Source organism: Marmota monax, unplaced genomic scaffold, assembly GCF_021218885.2.
Source record: "Marmota monax isolate L192 unplaced genomic scaffold, Marmota_monax_Labrador192_F-V1.1 WCK01_AAM20220418_F8-fsc00010, whole genome shotgun sequence".
In the NCBI taxonomy this organism is placed as follows: Eukaryota; Metazoa; Chordata; class Mammalia; order Rodentia; family Sciuridae; genus Marmota; species Marmota monax.
In genome coordinates, this window is record NW_026692321.1 from 13,074,699 (window position 1) to 13,095,595 (window position 20,897).

The 20,897-nt window shown below is 34.9% G+C and overlaps 2 protein-coding genes across 3 annotated transcripts in view; both read right to left on the bottom strand.

The window, feature by feature from the left end:
• Window positions 1-333: 333 nt before the first annotated feature.
• Window positions 334-7,651, bottom strand: Ttc32 (tetratricopeptide repeat domain 32). Its single transcript, XM_046441315.2, has 3 exons — window positions 7,203-7,651; window positions 3,553-3,719; window positions 334-2,748 (listed from the first exon to the last, which is right to left on the bottom strand). The coding sequence occupies exons 1-3, from the start codon at window positions 7,352-7,354 to the stop codon at window positions 2,609-2,611; spliced, it is 459 nt and encodes a 152-aa protein (XP_046297271.1). The 5' UTR covers window positions 7,355-7,651; the 3' UTR covers window positions 334-2,608.
• Window positions 7,652-10,736: 3,085 nt separating this feature from the next.
• Window positions 10,737-20,897, bottom strand: part of Wdr35 (WD repeat domain 35) — a 58,928-nt gene continuing 48,767 nt past the window's right edge. For both annotated transcript variants that reach the window (XM_046441317.2, XM_058578375.1), the window contains 5 exons: window positions 19,894-20,058; window positions 18,883-19,023; window positions 16,959-17,115; window positions 12,681-12,921; window positions 10,737-12,410 (listed from right to left, as the gene is read on the bottom strand). In XM_046441317.2, coding sequence (XP_046297273.1) covers window positions 12,260-12,410; window positions 12,681-12,921; window positions 16,959-17,115; window positions 18,883-19,023; window positions 19,894-20,058 — 855 coding nt within the window. In that variant the 3' untranslated portion in view covers window positions 10,737-12,259. The remainder of the gene's footprint in view (window positions 12,411-12,680; window positions 12,922-16,958; window positions 17,116-18,882; window positions 19,024-19,893; window positions 20,059-20,897) is intronic.

The window sequence follows — 20,897 nt, forward strand, 5'->3', positions numbered from 1 at the left end:
AGGCCAGAATATATATACTGAACTGATTTGCCCTGAGTGGTGAGGATAATTATATTATGCCCACTGAGAAAGACTTATGACCTACAAAATGGCAGAGGGCCAAGCCTATGTTTAGGATAGAGAAGCTAGTAAAAGACAGAAACCCAACATAGATTCAGAAAAGAATAATCTGATGATGACTAAAAGCTGACTTGGAAATTTAAGCTTGCTTTCACCAGCTGTACCATAGTTTGCTATCGTAAAGTCAGTCCAGGATTTTGTTCAGTTCCAGACTTCCGAAAAAGACAAATAGCTTCATGCTTCTCAATTAGTGTTAAGAATAACTTTGTAATCTCAAAAGTAACATGTCCATTTATTCTATTTTACTATACTTTGAGAAAGACAATTCTTATAACAAACTATAATTCTCTTCTACTTTGTTTTTGTAGAGGGAAAAAATGGAACAATTCAATTTAGGTACTTTTCTAGTAGGAAAATGAAAAGAACTGAACAAATTCTGAAGTATGGGAACAATAATGAACCATCATAAGAGTATCTTTAAGGTAAATATCAAAGGTATTATTTAGGCAACCAGAAACTTAGAACCCAAATGTATAATGCCTCATTTTGAAGACCATAAATGAGGTAAATTTATTATTCCCTTGTTATTTCCAGTAACAAGAAAAAAAATAAGTCCATCCATTCCCAATAAGGAAGTGCTGATTCTGAACTTCACTGATATTTTTCCTTTAAAAGGATGAAGAAACTTTGAATAATAAAATCCAGACAACCAAATGAAATTTTTAAAACAATTTTTCTTTTTCATATTATATCTGATCCGAGGCAAGAGTAAAGTAAAGAGAATATAAGCCAAGAAAAAAATACAGTTATATAAGTAGCATTTAAGTATTTGATTCTCTTGAACAGAATAGCTTTAAGCTCTCCCAAGGTCTAGAGACTTTGCTTTAAAAAAAAAAAAAAAAGTTTTCTTAAAAGGGATTTTTCTGTCTTCATGCAACTTTATAAGTTCTTTTAAAGACATTTCCAACAAACAAAAAGATAAATCTTATTGGAAAATGTGACTAATTCCAGAATATAGACTTTATTTCTGGCCATCTAACTTAATTTCCTCTTCATAGTCATTCACCTGCAGCCCAAATTCTCCATGTGTCTTGCCAGATATTATTTATGAACTACAAACAAGGCAATTAGTTTGTCTGCTTCGTGAGATCTCTTTTACTTAAAAATTAAGAAAATTATTAAGGCTGATGATGGTTATTGCATCTCAAATGGCCACCGAAGCTTGGCTGCGCCTTCCTCTGGAGACAACAGGCAAACACACTTTCCTTTCTCCCCAGGAGGGTAATTTCCATTCCAGAACAGCTTTCCTGCAGCAGCAATCAACTAGTTTGGTAGATCTCAAGATGAGGGTCTGTATCTTTGAAAGCCAAACCACAACAATAAAAATATTCCACTATAGATGGGACGTGCTGGCTTTGGCTTGTTTTCCCTTCAAGCTCGTCCCAGTTCTAGAGAGTCTCATCAGAACGCAATCGCTTGTTGGCAGCACATGATAAAATGGAACTTTCAAAGCTTTACATTTACCATGTGTTTCTGTCAAATCCTTACCTCTCTATCCACCCCACCCCACCTGCAAAAACATTAATTTGAACAGTGCTGCTTATATAGTAAGTATTTAGTAAAAGTTGATGACAATAATTATGGTCATTATCCAGAGACAGAAAGGTATGTGCAATATTTAAAATTCTAATGTCTTATCAATGATTTCTAGAGAAAACTAAGTATAAGTTGAGTTCTTTCAAACTGCTCTCCTGCAGGACATATCTTTATTTTTAAGCCCAAAATGTCTGTGTATCTTGGTCACATAAAAACGGCTTTACTCTCAAAGCAAGTGGAATGGGGAAAAAATGAGCAGGGGATGAATGATTCTAGATTAAAAGAAATCAGAGACATAACACAATGCAATGAAACCTGATTGGTTATAGACTCCGAAATAAAAATCTACACATTTTGGGAATAATTTGGTAAATCTAATTTGGACTGGATATGGAGGGCTTTGTGACACTTTAATTCATATTAGGTATTATAATAATATTGTGGTTATAACAAGGATGCTTTTTATTCTTGGAAGGGACAGGCTGAAACACTTAGGGGTGAAGTATTGTGATGTTTATCTTATTATGAAGTGGTTCAGCAAAATGTATTAATTTTAGATGTAGAGGAGAAACAAACGTGGCACAATGTTAACAACTAATGAATCCAAGTGAAGAACTTATAGATGTTGACTGTATTATTCTTACAACTGTTCTATAGATGAAAAATTTTTAATTATAAGTTGGGAATTAAAAAATTAAAATGTTCCACTGAAGAAAATACCATACATTTCTTTAAATATTTTACTATAATTATATGCAATTATACATTAATATTACTTATTTACATTCAACAGTTTCTCGACCTGAAATTAACAACTTTAAATACATGAACTCTCAGTACCAATGCATGAATCTTTTTATCTTAAATATAAATCAAAGTAGCTATTCTAAATTAGAGCCCCTAGACGCAGATGTAAAGATCATGAATTAACATTTCAACTGAGTTAAAAATTTCAATAATTTTTTTCAGTATTTCTTCTTTGTTTTTCTTCTTTGTCTAAAATAGTCTGTTTTAAGCTCAAAATAGCATCTTGAAATCCAGGATTTAAGTCTAGTACTTTCTTGAAATCTTTCAAAGCATCATCGAAATATCCTGTACCAGAACCCAAAAAATAAAAGAGAAAAAAAGCTGAGTATTTGTGAATGTTATTCATAGCAAAATCTGGATATACAACTTTTATGTTTATGAGCGTTTGACCACTTGTAGTATACCAAGTTTTTACTCTTAATATAGGGGTGTGTAAATTAATTTTGTGTGTTCTTATGGAATAATTACACCTAAAATTAACTGTGGAGGGCTGGGGGTAGAGTGCAAGGCCCTGGGTTTGATCCCCATACAGCAGGAAAAAAAAAAAAATGAAGTTGGCTATGGTTTATTTATAAGATTTAATAGGTTAAGGTTAAGTAGCATAAGTCCTAAAATTTTAACAAAACTATACAATTGCAGTAAAATTGAGAAATAGGAAATTAGTTTTATTTTTAATTTTAAATGAGAAACAGGATCCACAGTCCCTTTAATAAAGGGATCTGAAACTTCTTCACTTTCTATTGTCTCAAGGGTCTTCAGAGATCTTAACTCAGAAAAGTGTCACAAGTGACCATCTCCATCACCCTCATTATGCAGTTGGGAATGCAGAGGCACAAAGTAATGGGGTGCCCCCCACTCCTGCACCCAGGTCCAATTCCCACCCCAGTGCTCTGCTGTGATCTACAATGGCCATCAAAAGCCTAAAATAAACTCAGGTACTCTTCTTCCTTCCATGCTCCAATCCTAAAGTTGGTGTTACCTTTAAAACTTGATGACTGCTACATTTGTTTCACATTTAATAGCTCTGAAATAACAATACAATCAATGAAGGGAAGCAAAAATAAAGAGATAAATTTAAAAATTTCTTACCCAGCCTATACAGTATCAACCCTCTGTTGTAATATGGAACTTCAAAACTGGGTTGAACTTCTATGGCAGATGTGTAGTCATCCATGGCTTCAAAAAAATCAACCCTCAAGTACTTGATTTGCCCTCTGTTGTTATACGCAGTAGCCAAATCCTCAGGGATGCATTTGCTTTAAACAAAAAGTTCACATTAAACACACAGTGTTACCAAATTCCTCTCATTTCCATTTTCATACTCTTTTGGGCATTGTCAAACTTCATAACCTATAACATGCATTGTCTATCTACACTGAAAAATCATGCAAGTAAATAAGGAACTGAAATGAATTTTTGTCTAATCCTGTTACTTTTGTAGGGCTACAGAACTAAGATGTCAAATTGAAAAGCACATGAATTTTATAGGGTGCTCAACACTCCTATTCACTGCCAACATGTTTTGCTGAATATAATATTAAAATGACTTCATTTTCTAAGCACACACCAGCAGGGCAAAGAAGACAGATCAAATCATGTTGAGCAAGAAGGGAAAGGCAGCCCAAAGTTCAAGTTTGCTACGGATGGATCACAAAGTGAACCACCAAATTTACTTTCAAAATTTGAAGTGACCTTAAAACAATGAGACTTGAAATCATCTTCCACCAAAGAAATAAATACAAGTTAACCCTAGATGAAAATTCAACACATTGATTCCAGAGAGTGATCTCCAGGATGGAGGTGCCCTCTCTTCAGCCTTAGCTGAAGAACACCAGGCTGGCTCCTGAAGGGAGGGTAGATTCCGGTTAACTTGGGAGTTCTGTGTGCAGAATCAGTTCTGCCCGTGATAGGCTCCAGAGATGCCCCAAGAGCTTGAAGTGAACAGACTTTCCTATGGGGACTGGACATCCTGCAGTTCCAAGAAGCCACCGGTTCGACAGGTCTCAGTCCCCTCCCCATTACTTGAAACTCTCTCTGTACTGGACAACTATCTGCACAGAGAATATTAGGGATTCTTCTCTGAGTCAGAGATGATTCTGCTTCCTTTCTTTTTTTCAAAAGTGACTCTCAAATTCAAACCAAACAGAAGCTGCAGATTAAACTTATCTGTCATTTCTTCATTATACCCCATAGTGCAAAGTGTAGTCCTTAGAAAATATCTGTGACATTGGTCAGCTACTTAACATATCAATTCTTTATCTTACATAAGTACTGTAACCACTGCTGTCAGCTGAGGTACTCAGTCTAAGTTTGCTAAAAATGGAGAGGAACTGCCACAATTTTAGAAAATCTCTGTTTTGTAAGCCCTTACAGATTGATACAAGATTACTTCTAGATGCCACTAACACCACTGTTAAAAGTTGGAGAACCACAGGGTACAGGCCCTACATCTGTCTGTTAGAACACTAGTCGAACTGCTATCCAGTAGTTTGAAGAAAAAAAAGAAGTGTCAGGACTTCAGTAAAGTTTTAGTTATAAATTTGAAGGTTCAGAGTTTTGTTATAAATTCTTATATTCAAAGGATCACACAGAATGTTCAATTTAGTTAGATCTCACTACAACAAATTCTAAAAGCCTACTTTTTCATGCAGAAGTTTTGCTTCCAATTTTAAAGAAATGGGATAACAGTTGACACTAAAAATTTTTTTTTACGTTAGGATTTTTGTGAAGATAGTATTTCTTGTCATGAAATTTAACCAAGTTACCTAATCCAAATGTGGATTTTTAGCATTTGCTAGCTTTGGCAAAGACAACGTACTTGAAAATTAGATTACAGCTATGATTGCACCTTTGGATATTAAAAAGAAAATGTGATAAACCATTCAGAGTATAAGGCATTTAAAGATTGCAAATGGGGGCTGTGGTTGTGGCTCAACGGTAGAGAGCTCACCTAGCATGTGCAAGGTCCTGGGTTTGATCCTCAGCACCACATAAAAATAAAATAAATATATTTTTTTTTAAAAAAAGAATGCAAACAGTGTTTCAAAACAACTCAGGGCCCCAATATTTTAAAAACAAGTTTAAACTCTGAAGGATATAGTTAGAGGGGGAAGTTAACAGAATTTAATTTCAATTCATGACTTCCTAGAGGAATTTTAGAGCTGTTAGGAAAGTGGAGGCTTATTTTACAGATGAGAAACTGAGGCTGAGAAAGGAGCAGTCCTGCAGCAAAGCCAAGATGAGAATACACACATGATAAAGTCCCTTCAAATAAGCCACGGCAAATTTTTTTTTCCTGTGTTGGTAAAGGACCAAAATTACATTTGCTATGGACACTTGGGTTCTGTGCTGAGACATGCAATGGAGGAAGTCTAGTTGGCATCCACATAATCTACTGCTGAATATATTTTCAAACCTACTAGACAGGTCTATTCTGAGAGATCAAAACAAGGATAGAAAACTAAGTTTCCTATGTTTACCTTTTTTTTTTTTTTCAAGGGGGGGCAGTGTAAGGCAGAGATGGTGGCATCATCTCACTGTTCATTCATTAACTATCATTCTAATGTATTCTTGAGAGAACAATTTTATCTTTCTAGTTTAATTCTACATGAGTTTAACACGGTAAGAATCAAGTCTTCGGTTTTTTTATTAAACTTCAAAAGACTACGGGCATCTGAACAAGAAAAATCAAATCCTCCAGGGGAGAGGAGGATGGTGCAGATCTCTCTCAATTGTCAAGGAAATCCAACCAGCCCCTTTCTGTTCTTTCCTCACCTTGGTCCATTCTACACCACCAACAAGTACGACAAAGGCAAAACTTGAAGCAACAACAAATGCTACACATCCAGGAATAAACCCCAAAGATGCTCTGGACAAGTGGATGTGGGCAGGTGAGGCCACTAAAATCACAAAAAAGAAAACAACCAGACTTTACATACTTCCTAGCAGAACCACACACATCTGCTTATAAAATGTTCTTGCCATAATGTTCAATTAAACCTCAAGATTTTACTACCAATTCACAGATGACCACATTAAATGACATCAGAGGGATGCATTCAACAGATCCAAAATATGGAAACTCTCAAGACACAAGATTCAGTTTTCTCAACAAATAAACTGCTGGGGGGGGGGGGAGGAGAAAAAAAAAAAAAAACACGGAGGAGGGCATTAAAGATTCGGGGTCCAGATATGCAACCTAACTAGAATCAATGGCTAATAACACACCAGGCAGTAACAGTAAAGTACTTAGGCCAATCAGGAAAGTCCCAACACTGACCGGTTGTTTGGTATCATCATGGTTACTTTTTAGGAATCCTTAATGTGAGGAAATGCCTTCCTAAACACCCTTGAACGGCATGTCTGTGTTAACTGACAACGTTTAAGCGAGGCTGCGGCAAGGTGTTCCGACGAGCCACCTCCCCCCGGGTCTCGGGTCTCCGCTAACTGGGGACGACAGTCCGCTGCGCTCCCCGCCTCGGGCTCGGGGAGTGACCGGGCGGCCGGACCAGGGGTCGGGGGCGGAGGAGGAAGCAGAGGCTGCGCGCGCGCGCTCCCGAGGCGGCTTCTCGAGGCGGGCTCCTGCCTCGGGTTCTCCCGGCCGTGTCCTAAGCCTCGCCTCGGTCTTTCCGAAACACAACCGGCCCCGGAACTCCGGTGAAGTAACGTGGGGACTAGACGATCCCAGCCACGCACCCTTAAGCCCGAGACACTGTCGCCCCACCTCTCGCGATAGTTACCTCCCCGGATGCGCGCCGACGGGGGCTGCACCAGCGCCCTGGCGAATATAAGCGGAGTACAGCGCCTCGGCCTCCGCGTACTCCCCCTTGTCAAAATGAGCCTGGGCGAGTGCTAGGGTAGCATGACTTCCTTGCCCTTGGTGTCCTTCCATAGCGGTCGAAGGCCTGGCTCTCGGAGGGGAATAGGGGTTTACTTCTGAGGGATTTGAGGCGGCGCCACAGAGCTCCCACTGCACCCCGGAATTTAGTTTACCAACAGAACCTCGGCGTTACAGGGAGGAAGTTTGAGTCTTGTGAGGACTCTTCTTCTCGCGAGATAATTGGTCCGCTAACGGAACGCGCGGGAATTCGAGGGAAGCTTGAACAGGTTTTAATGAAGTGTTTGTCTTGTTATCATTGGTTCCACCTGTCTCCCTTCCTGCAAAAATCGACAGGTCGTCCCAAAGGATTTCTAAATCCACTTCTGACGTCGCGAGGCACGTGCCCTCAGTCACAGTGCACTAGAGCCCATTGTGCTGGAAGCGGAAACAGGAAGCCTGCGGTGGTTCTACGAGTGGCTCTTTGTTTTGCAGCTTGCTTCCGGTGCAGCGCCACGCTTCGCAGAATGCGGAGTTTGGGGTGTTAAGTAGACAGTGGTTACCCCGAGACATTTGGGTTGGAATCCTCTAGGCTTCGTGTCCCACGGCTCTGAGCCCGAATTCAAACCATACCCAAGGTTAGCTCCAACAACGGAGATGGCGAACTTTTCCACCTTAACCTCAGGACTTGTGTAGGGAAGGCTTAATTAAATCGTATACTGTGTAGAGAGTTTGCAGTGTTCGATATTTTGTTGTTTTAATGGCTTTTAACATATGCCAAAAGATAATATCATTTAAATGTATGCTATTGGGAGAATGAGTTAACCATTTGAGGAAAAATACTTTTAAGCATGTAAGTTACCAGTTCACAATACTCTTATTCCAGGTAAATTAGAAAGTTAAAATATTTTTTAAAGTCTCCAAAAATAAAAAGTAGGATGAAAGATAATTATCTCAAATATAAACAGGTCTTTATACATTAAAAAAAAAAAAGGAATGCTATGGTTTTATTGTGTCCACCAAAGTTTGTGTGTTGGAAGTTGAATCTCCAATGCATCAGTGTCTGGAGGTAGATCTAATAGCAGTTATCAAGAGGGTTCCACCCTCATGAATAGATTAATGCCAGTTATTTAAAGGGCTTGAAATTGAAGCAATTTCTCTTGTTCTCTTGCCATGCTATGCCTTCTGCAATATTATGATGAAGCAAGAAGGCCTTAACCAGTTAAAGTCTCATGACATTGGACCAGGCTCCAGAGCTGTAAACCAAATAAATTCCTTTTCTTTACAAAATTACCTAGACTGTGGTATCATTACCGCAACACAAAACTGATGAAGAAAGAAAAAAATTACAAAGAATCTGGTACAATTAACTATAAAAATTAGGCAGAGATGAAAGAAATTTTCAACTTACAAAATAATTATCATCTTTAACATATACAGAACTTAATGCTCAAAAATCACTTCTTGGGCATCTGCTATGTAGCAGATTAAAAACTGGGAATAGTGAACAAGATGAAGTCCCCTGCCCCCACGGAGCTTACAGCCTAGCAAAAAGACACAATTTTAAAATCAGTGATTTAGTGAGTTGGAAAAAAAACAGTATAGGGGATAGGGAAGAGGTGATTTCTGTTTTATGAAAGTTGGGTGAAGACTTCATAGGAAAGGTGACTGAGTACAGACCTAAAGCAAATGAAGGAGCAAGCCAAACTGTAATGGGTGAGGAAACCAAATATAAAAGCCATGAAGTAGAAGATTTGCTCAAGGAGTAACAAGAATGTTCATGTGTCTCAACATCCAGTGATCTGAGAGGAAGAATAGCAAGATGTGTACAAGATTAGAACAGAAATAAACTAGTAGGAAACCAAATATAGGTTCTTTGAAAAGATCAACAAAAATTAATAAGCCTTTAGCTAGTTTGACCAAGTAAAAAAATTACATCAGAAGTGAAAGTGAGGACATTACTTTTAATTCTACAGAAATAAAAAGGATTATAAGAGCACTATGAAGAACTATATGCCCCAAAAAATTGATAACTAGATGGAACTGGCAGACTCCTACAAACAGAATACCAACCAAGATTGAATCCTGAAGAAATAGACATAACTAGTAAAATTGGATAATTAAAAAAAAAAAAACTCATGCTTATACTGATGAATTCTACCAGTTGAGGCAATTCTTCTTAAATTCTTTCTAAAAATAAAACAGGAGGGAATACTTGTTAACTTTATAAAGCTATCTGTTCTCATATTAAAATATCACTTATAACACTGATGGGAAAAAAACAACAAAAGACTAGCAAATCAAATTCAACAGCACGATAAAAAGAATTATATACCATGACCAAGTAGGAATTATTCCTGGAATGCAAGGCTGATTCAATACATGAAAATCAATCACCATAATACACCACAATAACAGAATAAGGAGAAAAATTACATGATCGTCTCAGTTCATACAGAAGAGGCATTAGACAAAATTAAAACCTCATGATAAAAACAAGGTGGAAATAGAAGGAATCTACCTCAACATAGTAAAAGTCTATATGAAAAACCTGCAGTAAACATTAGATCATCAGGTTCAATAGTGACTGAAAGATTTTTCTCTAAAACCAGGAACAAGGCAACGATGCTCACTTCCATCACTTCTACTCAATGTAGCAATGAAGATCTAGCCAAAGCAATTTAAAAAGTGAAAAGAAAAGAGTATCTCTGTTCACACACACACATGCATACACATACATGCATAAGTATACATACATGTTTGTGTCCCTAAAGATACCACCAAAAGAAAACACTGTTAAAAACTAGCAAATGAATTCAAGGAGGTGAAAGACTTGTCCAATGAAAACTACAAAACACTGTTAAAGATACAGTTTCTTAAGTTTTGCCTGTTTATTCTCTTGAATCACACTAAAATATAAATTAATGCTTTTATTTTTTAAAAAGTTTTTTACTTTCTCATCTATATTCTTGTATATTTCTGAAATTTTCAACCATGAACATGTTACTTTTATATTTAAAGCAAATAAATATTAGTTTCTAAAAGAAAAAATAATGAATTGAGAAAGTAATCATAAAAATAAACAGTAGGGGACAACATAATATTATTATTTTCACTTTGGAAACCCAGAGGCAAGAGCTTGGAGCTGTGTCAGCAAATTTAGTACTCTTGATTTTTTTTCTCAAAAGTTTGGTAATGTTGATTTTCCCCCTTATTTCTAAATGAGAATATGTGATCTTTAAGGAGTAATTCTCTGCAATGTCAATCATCTGACATTTGCCCTGTACTTGTATAAGGTTTGGGTTTTTTTCCCCTTTGACAGCAAACATGGTGCAATACATCTACTGTACCTGCCCTCTCCTTACCTTCTCCATTGTGCAGCACAACTCCCTACTCAACAACCCCCACCAAAATAGACAAATGAAGACACATAAAGAAAACCTGGGTTAAACACAAGTCCTTTTTTCTTCAGTATTTATTATTTTCACATAATAATAAAAACCAAAGGTCTCAGCAATTTCAAAATATAAGCAAAGCAACTTAAAATGAAGTTAGCATTTTTTGAGTGTGGTAAGTCAACAATGCTACAGTGCTTATTAGGCACATTGCTTATGTGTATAGCTGCATCAGTTGGTTCTGTCATTTGAATACTTATGCCTACCATACCATTTTAAAACATAATGTAATTCAAATAAAGAATGACTCAGCATTGCTCAAAGTAAGTCCATGTTTATGATGGCCAGAAAAAAAAAAAGAACAGCAATTTCATTATCCTGTCTCCAGTACACTACCTCCGTCCATCCAACTTCTCTTCAGGTATTTGTTTTATATAGCCACTTTTGCTTCTCTCTGTCCCTTTCATCAAGGGAGAGTTGAATAAAACCAATCAGATAAATTCATACTATAGGTTCTAGTACCATTTTTAAGTTGAACAAAAGTCCCAAGACATAGTGGCAGATCATTTAAAAACTTCCACAGATTTAGATCCCCAAGAATCATACACATTTTTACAATAGTAGAACAGATGTATCTCTTGTGTGCACATACATAGTTATATATGTGTGGATGGATATACAGATACATATACATATATGAAAATTAGATCCACAAGGTATCAGAGTTTATCTGAATCAAAACTGAACATGAAGTTCAGCTTGGCAGCAACTCGGGATCTATCTAAAATAATTAGTTGGAGGAAAAATCCAGGGCTTAGGCAGATGGAGCTAGATGGCTTCAAGAGAAAGTTCCTGAAAGGTTTATTAGGAGAGGCTTAGGAGTTAATGAGTTCTCAATAGATTCCTGGGTAAGAACGGGATAGGGAAAGAAGAGACACCTAGGCATCAGACCATGGACCAAGACTCACAACTAAACAGAGTCCTGCAGGAGCTTCTCACAATGACGGAACTAGTGACAGGCACACTATCCCTACAACTCTGAAAATTTCTTTCATTGATAAAGCAGAGAATAGTCTCATCCCTAAAAAACAAAGTCCTGTGGAAAGATATAATTAAGTTCAACAGGAGATAAGTTCTCTTGGGCAGATATCCTGTAATGCACAGATTATGTCAATCTCTAAATTCAGCTTTGCCCATTCCCATGTTTCCCCCATTGCCCATCTACCTCCCCAAGGTTGTATAATGAATTAGTAACCTTGGCATGGGGAGAAAAAATATTTCTTATTTGGAATGTTGCCATAGGATCATGTAACCAACCATGAGATAAATAAATGATAGCAATAGAGATAGGAAAAAAATAAGACTGACTTGTATATGTTTTACATGAAAGTTAACCTTATTATTTCACAGTTGTACCTCTGCATAAAAGCTATTTTATTACATAAATTTTGTACAAAAATCCAACTATAAAAAAATGAAGCTTATTTTCATATAAAACTTATAGAAAAGAAACCTTATTTTATATATACAGTTAGAGCTTTATATGTTACATGTATTTTTAAAATTATATACATTCGTCTTTCTGTTATCCCACTGAACTATGGCATAAGGGACAGAAGTTGTAGTTGCTGATTTCCTGAGCAAGAACACAGTGCTTGCACACAGCACACATCCAGAACTGATACTCAGTGATTGGGCTTCCTGTGGCAACGCATGTTGGCAATTTCCCTTCTCCCCTGGAGAAACAAGAGGAAAACAGTTAATTATACTGTAAAATTTCCAATGACTCTAATAATGCATTTAATAGCCTAAAAACTGAAGAACGAAAAACATTTCAAAATAATTCTTACAATGAGAAAAAGCATTAATATGCATATAGATTAAATAAAAGAGTTTATTGTTAAGGTACAAATTGAGTGCTTTAATTATTGTATTACACATCATACACATAGAAATTCAAGCTTCAAACAAGGGAGAATGGTAGCTATAAACAACAATTAGCCTACCCTTCAAGAAGGCTGTCCAGTTCTGATTTTCTGTTATCTTTTGGATTATGTTTGGTGAAGATTTCTAGAGCGAGGTCTTCATATTGCTGTTTCTGTTCCGAACTGAGAGTCTCTAATGATTCAAGTTTAATGAAAGCTTTGGAACAAGTACCAAAAGCTCTACTGGCACACGCACAGAGTGCTAACAGAGAGTATATCTCAACTGCAGGGATGATGTCTTCATAGTCTCTCAGGTGAAGAGCTAGGAAAGAGAGAACAGTGTGAGTATTTAAAAATAATCACGATATCATGAACATGCATGGGAAAGAATGTAAATAAAGGTGCTGTCGTTTAATCCACATGAACTTGAATGAACTTAAAATAATGTTGAGAGAGAGGAGCACTAATAGAAAAAGTAGGGTCCATGATTCCTAGGTTCTGAGAAACCAACTGACAGCTCAGTCCTGTGAAGAATATAACCACCAAATGATGCACATGGCTGACCCACCCAGAAAGATACACAAGAGAAAAAAAAATGTCTTGGTGTTGAAAGACACATCTTTTCTTCCATTTAAATTATAAATTTCTGGGGCATTCCACAGAAAGTAGATTAATATTACACTATTAATATTAATCATAACTGTTAATCATAACTCTTAAAATATCATGTTTATTTGTGCAAAAATAAAGGCAAAGAAGTATGAAATCACATGTTCTCTCTTATTGTTTTTAAAAATAGATCAACCCATAAGGTCTCAAGTTTTCAATTCTGCAAATGTAAGTTTTCAAATAGTATTTCAAAGTTACCATAGTGGTATACATGTTGCTCACTTTCAGTGTTCAGATGTTCCACATCTGGGATGAAAGAACAAAACTGGTTAATACTTTTTGTTTGTCTCATTGAAACAAGACTCAGAAAAAGGAATTGAAAATGAACCTCTAAATTGTCCATTTAGACCATTTATTTTAATAGCTATTACATCTTAATTTGCAATTCTTCTATGCTAAAGACATTGTAATCTTTCTTTAAAATGTACCATAGTACTAATATCAGATTTGTACCTAATTTGTATCTCTTTCTTCTCTAGATCTTGCAGTCTTAAAATATCCCTTTTATCATAATATACTGGAAATGTCACAAAACAAGTGTAAAATAATATACTCATGTATTTTATAATTAGATTCCTCAGACTGGTTCTGAGGTCAAGTGTTGACAACAAAGTTTAGTGAAATGTATAAAAAAAGGTATAAAAATACATTCATTTAGTTACAATAAATAATACCTTCTAATTTCATATCTGGCACATAATAGGTTCATAGGCAATTTACAGGACATATGTTGTTTCAAATCATTTTATAACTGAAAAAAAAAATTGGAAGTATATGGAAATCTCCACCCAATAGGTAAAAAAAATCTCAAGTTAAAGGTCTAATTTTTCTTTTAATTTGTCTACAAATGGTACATAAATTATAAAAATATGACTTTACACAGTGCTTAATTTATATCAAACATTAATTAAAATTAACATTAGTTATAAAATAAAATATTAAAACTTATTTTATATTACTAATAACCAGTTAGACTTTTTCATAGACCCATTGCTAATGAAAACAAAAGTAGAAATAAACTACAAATATTTAGAGCATAAGGAAGAAAACTAAGATCTTTGGAAAGATTGCCAGTAAATAGATGGAACCGGAGACTAACATGCTAAGTGAAAGAAGCTGATGCCAAAAAACCAAAGGTGGAACGTTCTCTCTGATATATGAATACTGACACACAATGAGGGGTGGGGTAGGAAAGAACTGAAGTACCTTGGATTAGACAAAGGGAAATGAAGGGAAGTGAGAAGGGATGGGAGTAGAGAAGACAGTAGAATGAATCAGATCAGACATGACTTTCCTCGTGTATGTGAACACACAACCAGTGAAACTCCACGTCATGTACAACCATAAAGATTGGATCTAATAAGAATAAATTATATTCCATGTATGTATAATATGTCAAAATACACTCTACTGTTATGTATACCTAAAAAGAACAAATTTAAATTTTTTTAAAATAAGGCCACAAAATAAAAGACATGCAGGACAACTGCAACCTAAAAAAAAAGAATCTTTGTAAAGAAAAGCAGATACAGTGGAATGCAATAGGCATCATTAACTTAAGTACAAGTATGAAGACACTAATGGTGTGACTCTACTTTGTATACAACGAGAGACTTGAAAAATTAGGCTCTATATGTATGCTATGAATTGAAATGCATTCTGCTGTCATGTACAACAAATTAGAATAAATAAATAAATTTTTAAAAATACAGATACACCAATGGTTTTTAAACACTGATTCTTCTGGATTAAAAAAATCACAAATAAATTATCGATACCAATATTAAATATATTAACTTAAAGCAATGCTAACACAAAGTCCAACAGGACTAAACAACTCCTACCCTCAAAAAGATTATGAAGTTGATCTGGATGAACTAACATAAGAAAATACCCTTTAAAAAGAAGGGCAATAGCTTAAATCCCAGATATTGAAATTTAAAAATAAAACTACAAGCACAGTACCAGCATAGAAATACATAAATAGAAAATAATAGTCTAGGAAGGGATTAGATGCATAAATTTAATTTCATAAAGGGAGAATTTCAAATCTGCAAGGGAAGAATACATGTTTAATAAGTGATTTTCGGTTAACTAAGAAGTTACAATAAAATATAATATGTAATAACTTTAGAGTGAAGGACTTATTAAGCATGACTCCTAAGTGAAAAATATGAAATCAGACTGACAGACATGACTGTATCAAAACTCACTATTAATATCATCATCATGCTGTCACTACTCATGAAGTCTAGGCACCATAACAAGTGATTTTTCTTTTCAGGAACTTCTCTCTTCATCATTAAAACAATGAGAGGAAGATACTATTACTTCCACTTTCCATAAAAAAGAAACTACCGCCCAGTGGTGGCTCACACCTATAATCCCAGCGGCTCATAAGGCTGAGACAGAAGGACCATGAATTCAAAGCCAGGCTCAGCAAAAGAGCGAGGCACTAAGCAACTTAGTGAGACCCCGTCTCTAAATAAAATACAAAATTAGGGCTGGGGATGTGGCTCAGTGGTTGAGTGCCCTTTAGTTCAAACCTGGGTACCAAAAGAAAAAAAAAAGAGAGAGAGAGAGAAGAGAGAAACACTACAGCTGGAAAAGCTAAATAATGAAGTTATAACTGCTGGGGAAATCAACATATATGATAGAGGTTTGTTATATATAATCTCTTAAAGAGTTCTTACACAAATAGTGAAAACATGACTACTGTCATGTCAAGCTAAAACAGCAGTAATGTCACAGTAATATCACTATAGAATTATAGAAATATTCAAATAAGAGAATTTCTCTAAGATTTTTTAAAAATAATTCCACCAGAATGCAGATTAATGATTACTCAGGATTAGCGAGTGATATGCGCTTGGTGATAATATGAGCAGGAGATGAGTGATATCACAGTGGCCCACCCAGTGCAGGGGGGAGGGCCCACGGGAGAAGTGTGTTGAATAACAATGTTTGCACTGCTGTCATGTCAAGCTAAAATAGCAGTAATGTCACAGTAATGTTTTAACCATTCATATGCTTTGGTTTATAACATAGATCTCATAATTAGTTCTTAGGATTTAATATATTTAAACTCCAGCATACTGTTAAGCCAAAATAAGTTCTAGATTCAGATACTACATGTAAATAATTTTCTATAAATTATAATCCATAAATAGCATGGAATATTAGATGACTATTAAAAGTGATACAGATCTATGTTTACCAATGAGAAAAGATAATTACAACATACTGATGGGGGGGAAGTAAGCTCTGGTATGATGAAACATCTGAAAGGAAGTTTACCCAAAGGTCAGTGATGATCATCTCTGACTTACAACATTATTTTATAAATTATTATTATTTATATTTATTATATTATTATACAGATATCTCCAAAAGGATAGAGACTGGTCTATCAAGTGTCTGGCTTTGAATGGACAGCATATAAATACTACACACATTCTTTTGCTTATCTCAAACTTCTGATATTTCTATGTACCTTCGACATATTAAAAATATTTTTAAACTTCAAAAAGGGGAATGAACAAAATAATATATACAAATAATCCAAACATATAAAAATAAATCCATAGCAAAAATGTTATCAAAACCAAAACAAAGACAAGCTGAAGGAATTGGCCCTTCACTCAATTTAAAATTTTTCGGACAAACTATATACACAGTTGAAATGCCCACCTGTCTTCAGTGCAGTGTCAACATAGCCCTCGTAGAGCTGCCTTTGCGCAAGGATAAAGAAGTGGTAAGCCTCAGCCCCTCTCCAGGCATTGTCTGTGAAGCGACTAGTTGTAGACAGAACTTCCTCTTCCAGCAAACCAGCCAAAGCAGAAGTGGCCTTCGAGAAAAGCAGACAGCACTCTGGGTCAGCTCAAACACACACAATGCCAGCTACCACACAACCTCGTCATTACAATGAAGGTAACCTCTGAAACTGGCAGGAGCATATCTAAAGGACCAGATTTATGACTATAAAACTTTTTTATGGATTTTTTCCATTATAATTCATATTTTGTTAAACTGGTATGATCAAATCTTAAAGTAGGATTGATTAAATTTAAGTTGATATGAGATCCATTTACACATTAAAATAACATACATATTCTAAAAAAGATTTCTGTATTTGTTGTTTTTGTCTCTGGTGTTGGGAATTGAACCCAGGGCCTTGCACATGCAAAGCAAGCACTCACAACTGAGCTACATCCCTAGCCCCTAAGAAAGTTTTTAAAATTCTCTGATTAGAAAGGAAGATTTACTAGATAAGTAAAAAACTTAACACCAAAAAAACAAATATTTCAATCAATAAATGGGCGAAAGAACTGAACAGACACTTCACAGAAGAAGAAATACAATTTATCAACAAATATATTTGTTGCAAATCAAATCTACTCTAAGATTTCATCTCACTCCTGTCAGAATGCAATCATCAAGAATACAGGTAACAATAAATGTTGGCAAGGATGTGGTGAAAAAGCTACACTCATACATTGCTCGTGGAACTGCAAATTGGTACATCCACTATGGAAAACAGTATGGAAATTCCTCAGAAAATTGGGAATGGAACCACCATTTGACCCAGCTATCCCATCCTTGGTTTATACCCAAAGGCTTAAAATCAGTATACTATAGTGACACAGCCACATCAATGTTTATAGCAGCTCAATTCACAATAGCTAGACTATGGAACCAACCTAGGTATCCCTCAATAGATAAATGGATAAAGAAAATGTGGTATATATATTCAATGGAATATTACTCAGCTTTAAAGAAGAGTAAAATTACGGAATTTGCCAGTAAATGGTTGAGTTGGAGTATATCATGCTAAGCGAAATAAGCCAATCCCACAAAACGAAAGGCCAAATGTTTTCTCTAATATGTGGATGCTAATTCACAATAAGGCAGGGGCACTAGGGAAGAATCGCATTACCTTAGATTAGGTAGAGGGAAGTGATGGGAGGGAAGGGGAGGGAATATGGGGATAGGAAAGATAGTAGAATGAAATAGACATTATTACTGTATGTATATATGTGACTACGTGACCAATATGATTCTGCAACATGTACACTCAGAAAAATGAGAAATTATATCCCATCTATGTATGATATATTGAAGTGCATAAATACATTCTAATGTCATGTACAACTAATTAAAACAAATTTAAAATTTTTAAATAAATAAATAAAGCAAAGACTACATATTTTTCATGTTGAAAATAATTTTCAATATTTCTAAGTAGAAATTTCTAAATTTGAATACTAATTTTAAATCAGTCATACTGTACTTTGTGTCATTTAAAAGAAATAAATGCAGGGGGCTGGGATTGTGGCTCAGCAGTAGCTTGCTCGCCTAGCTTGGGTGAGGCCCTGGGTTTGATCCTCAGTACCACATTAAAAAAAATAAATTAAATAAAGGTATTGTGTCCAACTACAACTAAAAAATAAATATTTTAAAAACAAAAAGAAAAAAAAGAAAAAAATAAAAACAAAAAGAAAGAAATGCAGTTGTATAAATTAAAGGGCTTGTCTATAAAGAAAAGTTCATTCTTTTTCCCTAAGCCCTTGAGAGGATCTGATGTTATTTCAAGTTACACAGTGCTCCACCTTACCTCTGAATTCTTCCCCTTCACTTTTCCTCGCTGGGCACTCTTCATCTGCTCATGGTACTGCTCTATAAGTAAGGCTGACAGTACATAGAGCTTCTTCACACGTAAAGGTTTACTTCCTTTCTTTGCCTCTTCATTGGCAATCTTTAAACAGAATTTGGGGAAGATACTTCTTAATCTGTATTTGTACAAATACAATCATTTTCAAAATTAACTGAAATTTGACTATCTAAAAAAGGGAAAAGATCAGTAGGATGGAATATAAATACCAAGTATCTGTGTTTGATATTTTAAAAGCCATTTTCCTTTCCTTATTACTAACATAAATACTCAGTTCTTTCCTTAGTATTCAGCCCATGGAGTTAAACCTATTAACAATCTTGAAATATCTGCTGTAAAATAGCTAAGTCAGAACAAAGAAAGTCATGATAGGATGGGTATCTTCCACAATACAGAGGTTTTATAAATAACATTTCAAGTACACAGAGATACAATGGCATTAACATGGTACATCCTTCAGAAGTTTATTTAAATAATTTTGAGGGAAATTTTTCCTTTTTCATTAAATCAAACAGAAAAAAATAGAATATAAATTTTTCAGAAATTAATACTGTTCTAGTTAGTTATATTTCCTCCAAATGGATATTATCAAAAGTGTAACATTTGCAAGGACTCAAAACTCTATTATCAATAGAACTCAATTCCCAATGCGGGGAATGTGTGCTTGGTTGTTCCAGCAAGTTCTTTAAGTCTCTGTTAACTTGAGTAATAAATATATAATTGTTTAGGAATCAATAAGTTGCTAATAGTAATAAACACCCTTGTTAGTAAAAGGTAATAATACCAAAACTACACAATTACCTTAAAATTATTACCTTTTACTTAGTCATAAAACCAGAAGGAGTTTGCTATAACAAACATTTGTTTCCAAAGAAAATGGAAAATGTGTTCAAAACTATACAAAAACAATTATAACCTGGACAAACCAAATACTCACCAAAATTATTACATTACCTTAAACATCAGTTTAGCAGCATCAAAAAAGAAACTGGCTTTCCGATAAAGTTCTATAGCATCAAGAATTTTATTCTTTTCCAGTAAGTGAGATGCATACCTAGCTAATAGAGATCCAATTTCTTTCATATTATGGCTTTTAGCTAATTCAACAGCTTTGTTCCACTAGGAAAAAAATTATATCATTCGGTCACCCAAGTATTTATTTCACATGTCATGAAATTCACACAATAAGAATTTAAGTTTGTAATAACCGAAGATACTTCTTCAAAATAGAAAAAAATGGCATATGGTTTTAAAAATCACTTAAAATCAGAGAAACTATAAGTTCTACAAGCTAAATGTGTCAAAAGGATTAAATGATTTAAGACTAATTTAAGAAGTGCACCTGAAAGAGTTTATGATCACATTAATCTTATAATTCTATTTTTGAACATAATGTGAACCAGAAAAAGATTCATTTTTTATTCTTTATAGTAAAATAAAATATTTAATTTCAGTTAAGAAAATATCATTTCAGATTTAACATTTAAAACATTTTTATACAGTGAATGCAGCTTTATAAAATAAGAAAAATACTAAAAGAACATACTAATAGTCAACAGTTTCTATAATAATTCTGCACTTTCATTTTAATTAAATTTCAGTTCTTAAAAATGTCAAATACATGTTTTCTATAAAGGGAAAGCAAGGGCTGGGGCTGTAGCTCAACAGGAGAACGCTTGCCCTGCATGTATGAAGCCCTGGATTCAATCCTGAGCACCACATAAAAATAAATAAATAAATAAATGTAAAGATATTGTGTCCATCTACAACTAAGAAAACTTTTTAAAAGAAATAAATAAAGGGAAAGGAAAACTGATTTGCTAAAATAAATATTGATAAAGTAACCAGATTCCTTCCTCAGGCAATGACCAACCATTAATTGGTCCTTCTTTGGAAAGAAAACCTAACCCTAAAAAAATGCAGAAAATGGTGAAATTACTTCCAGATAAAAATTTGCC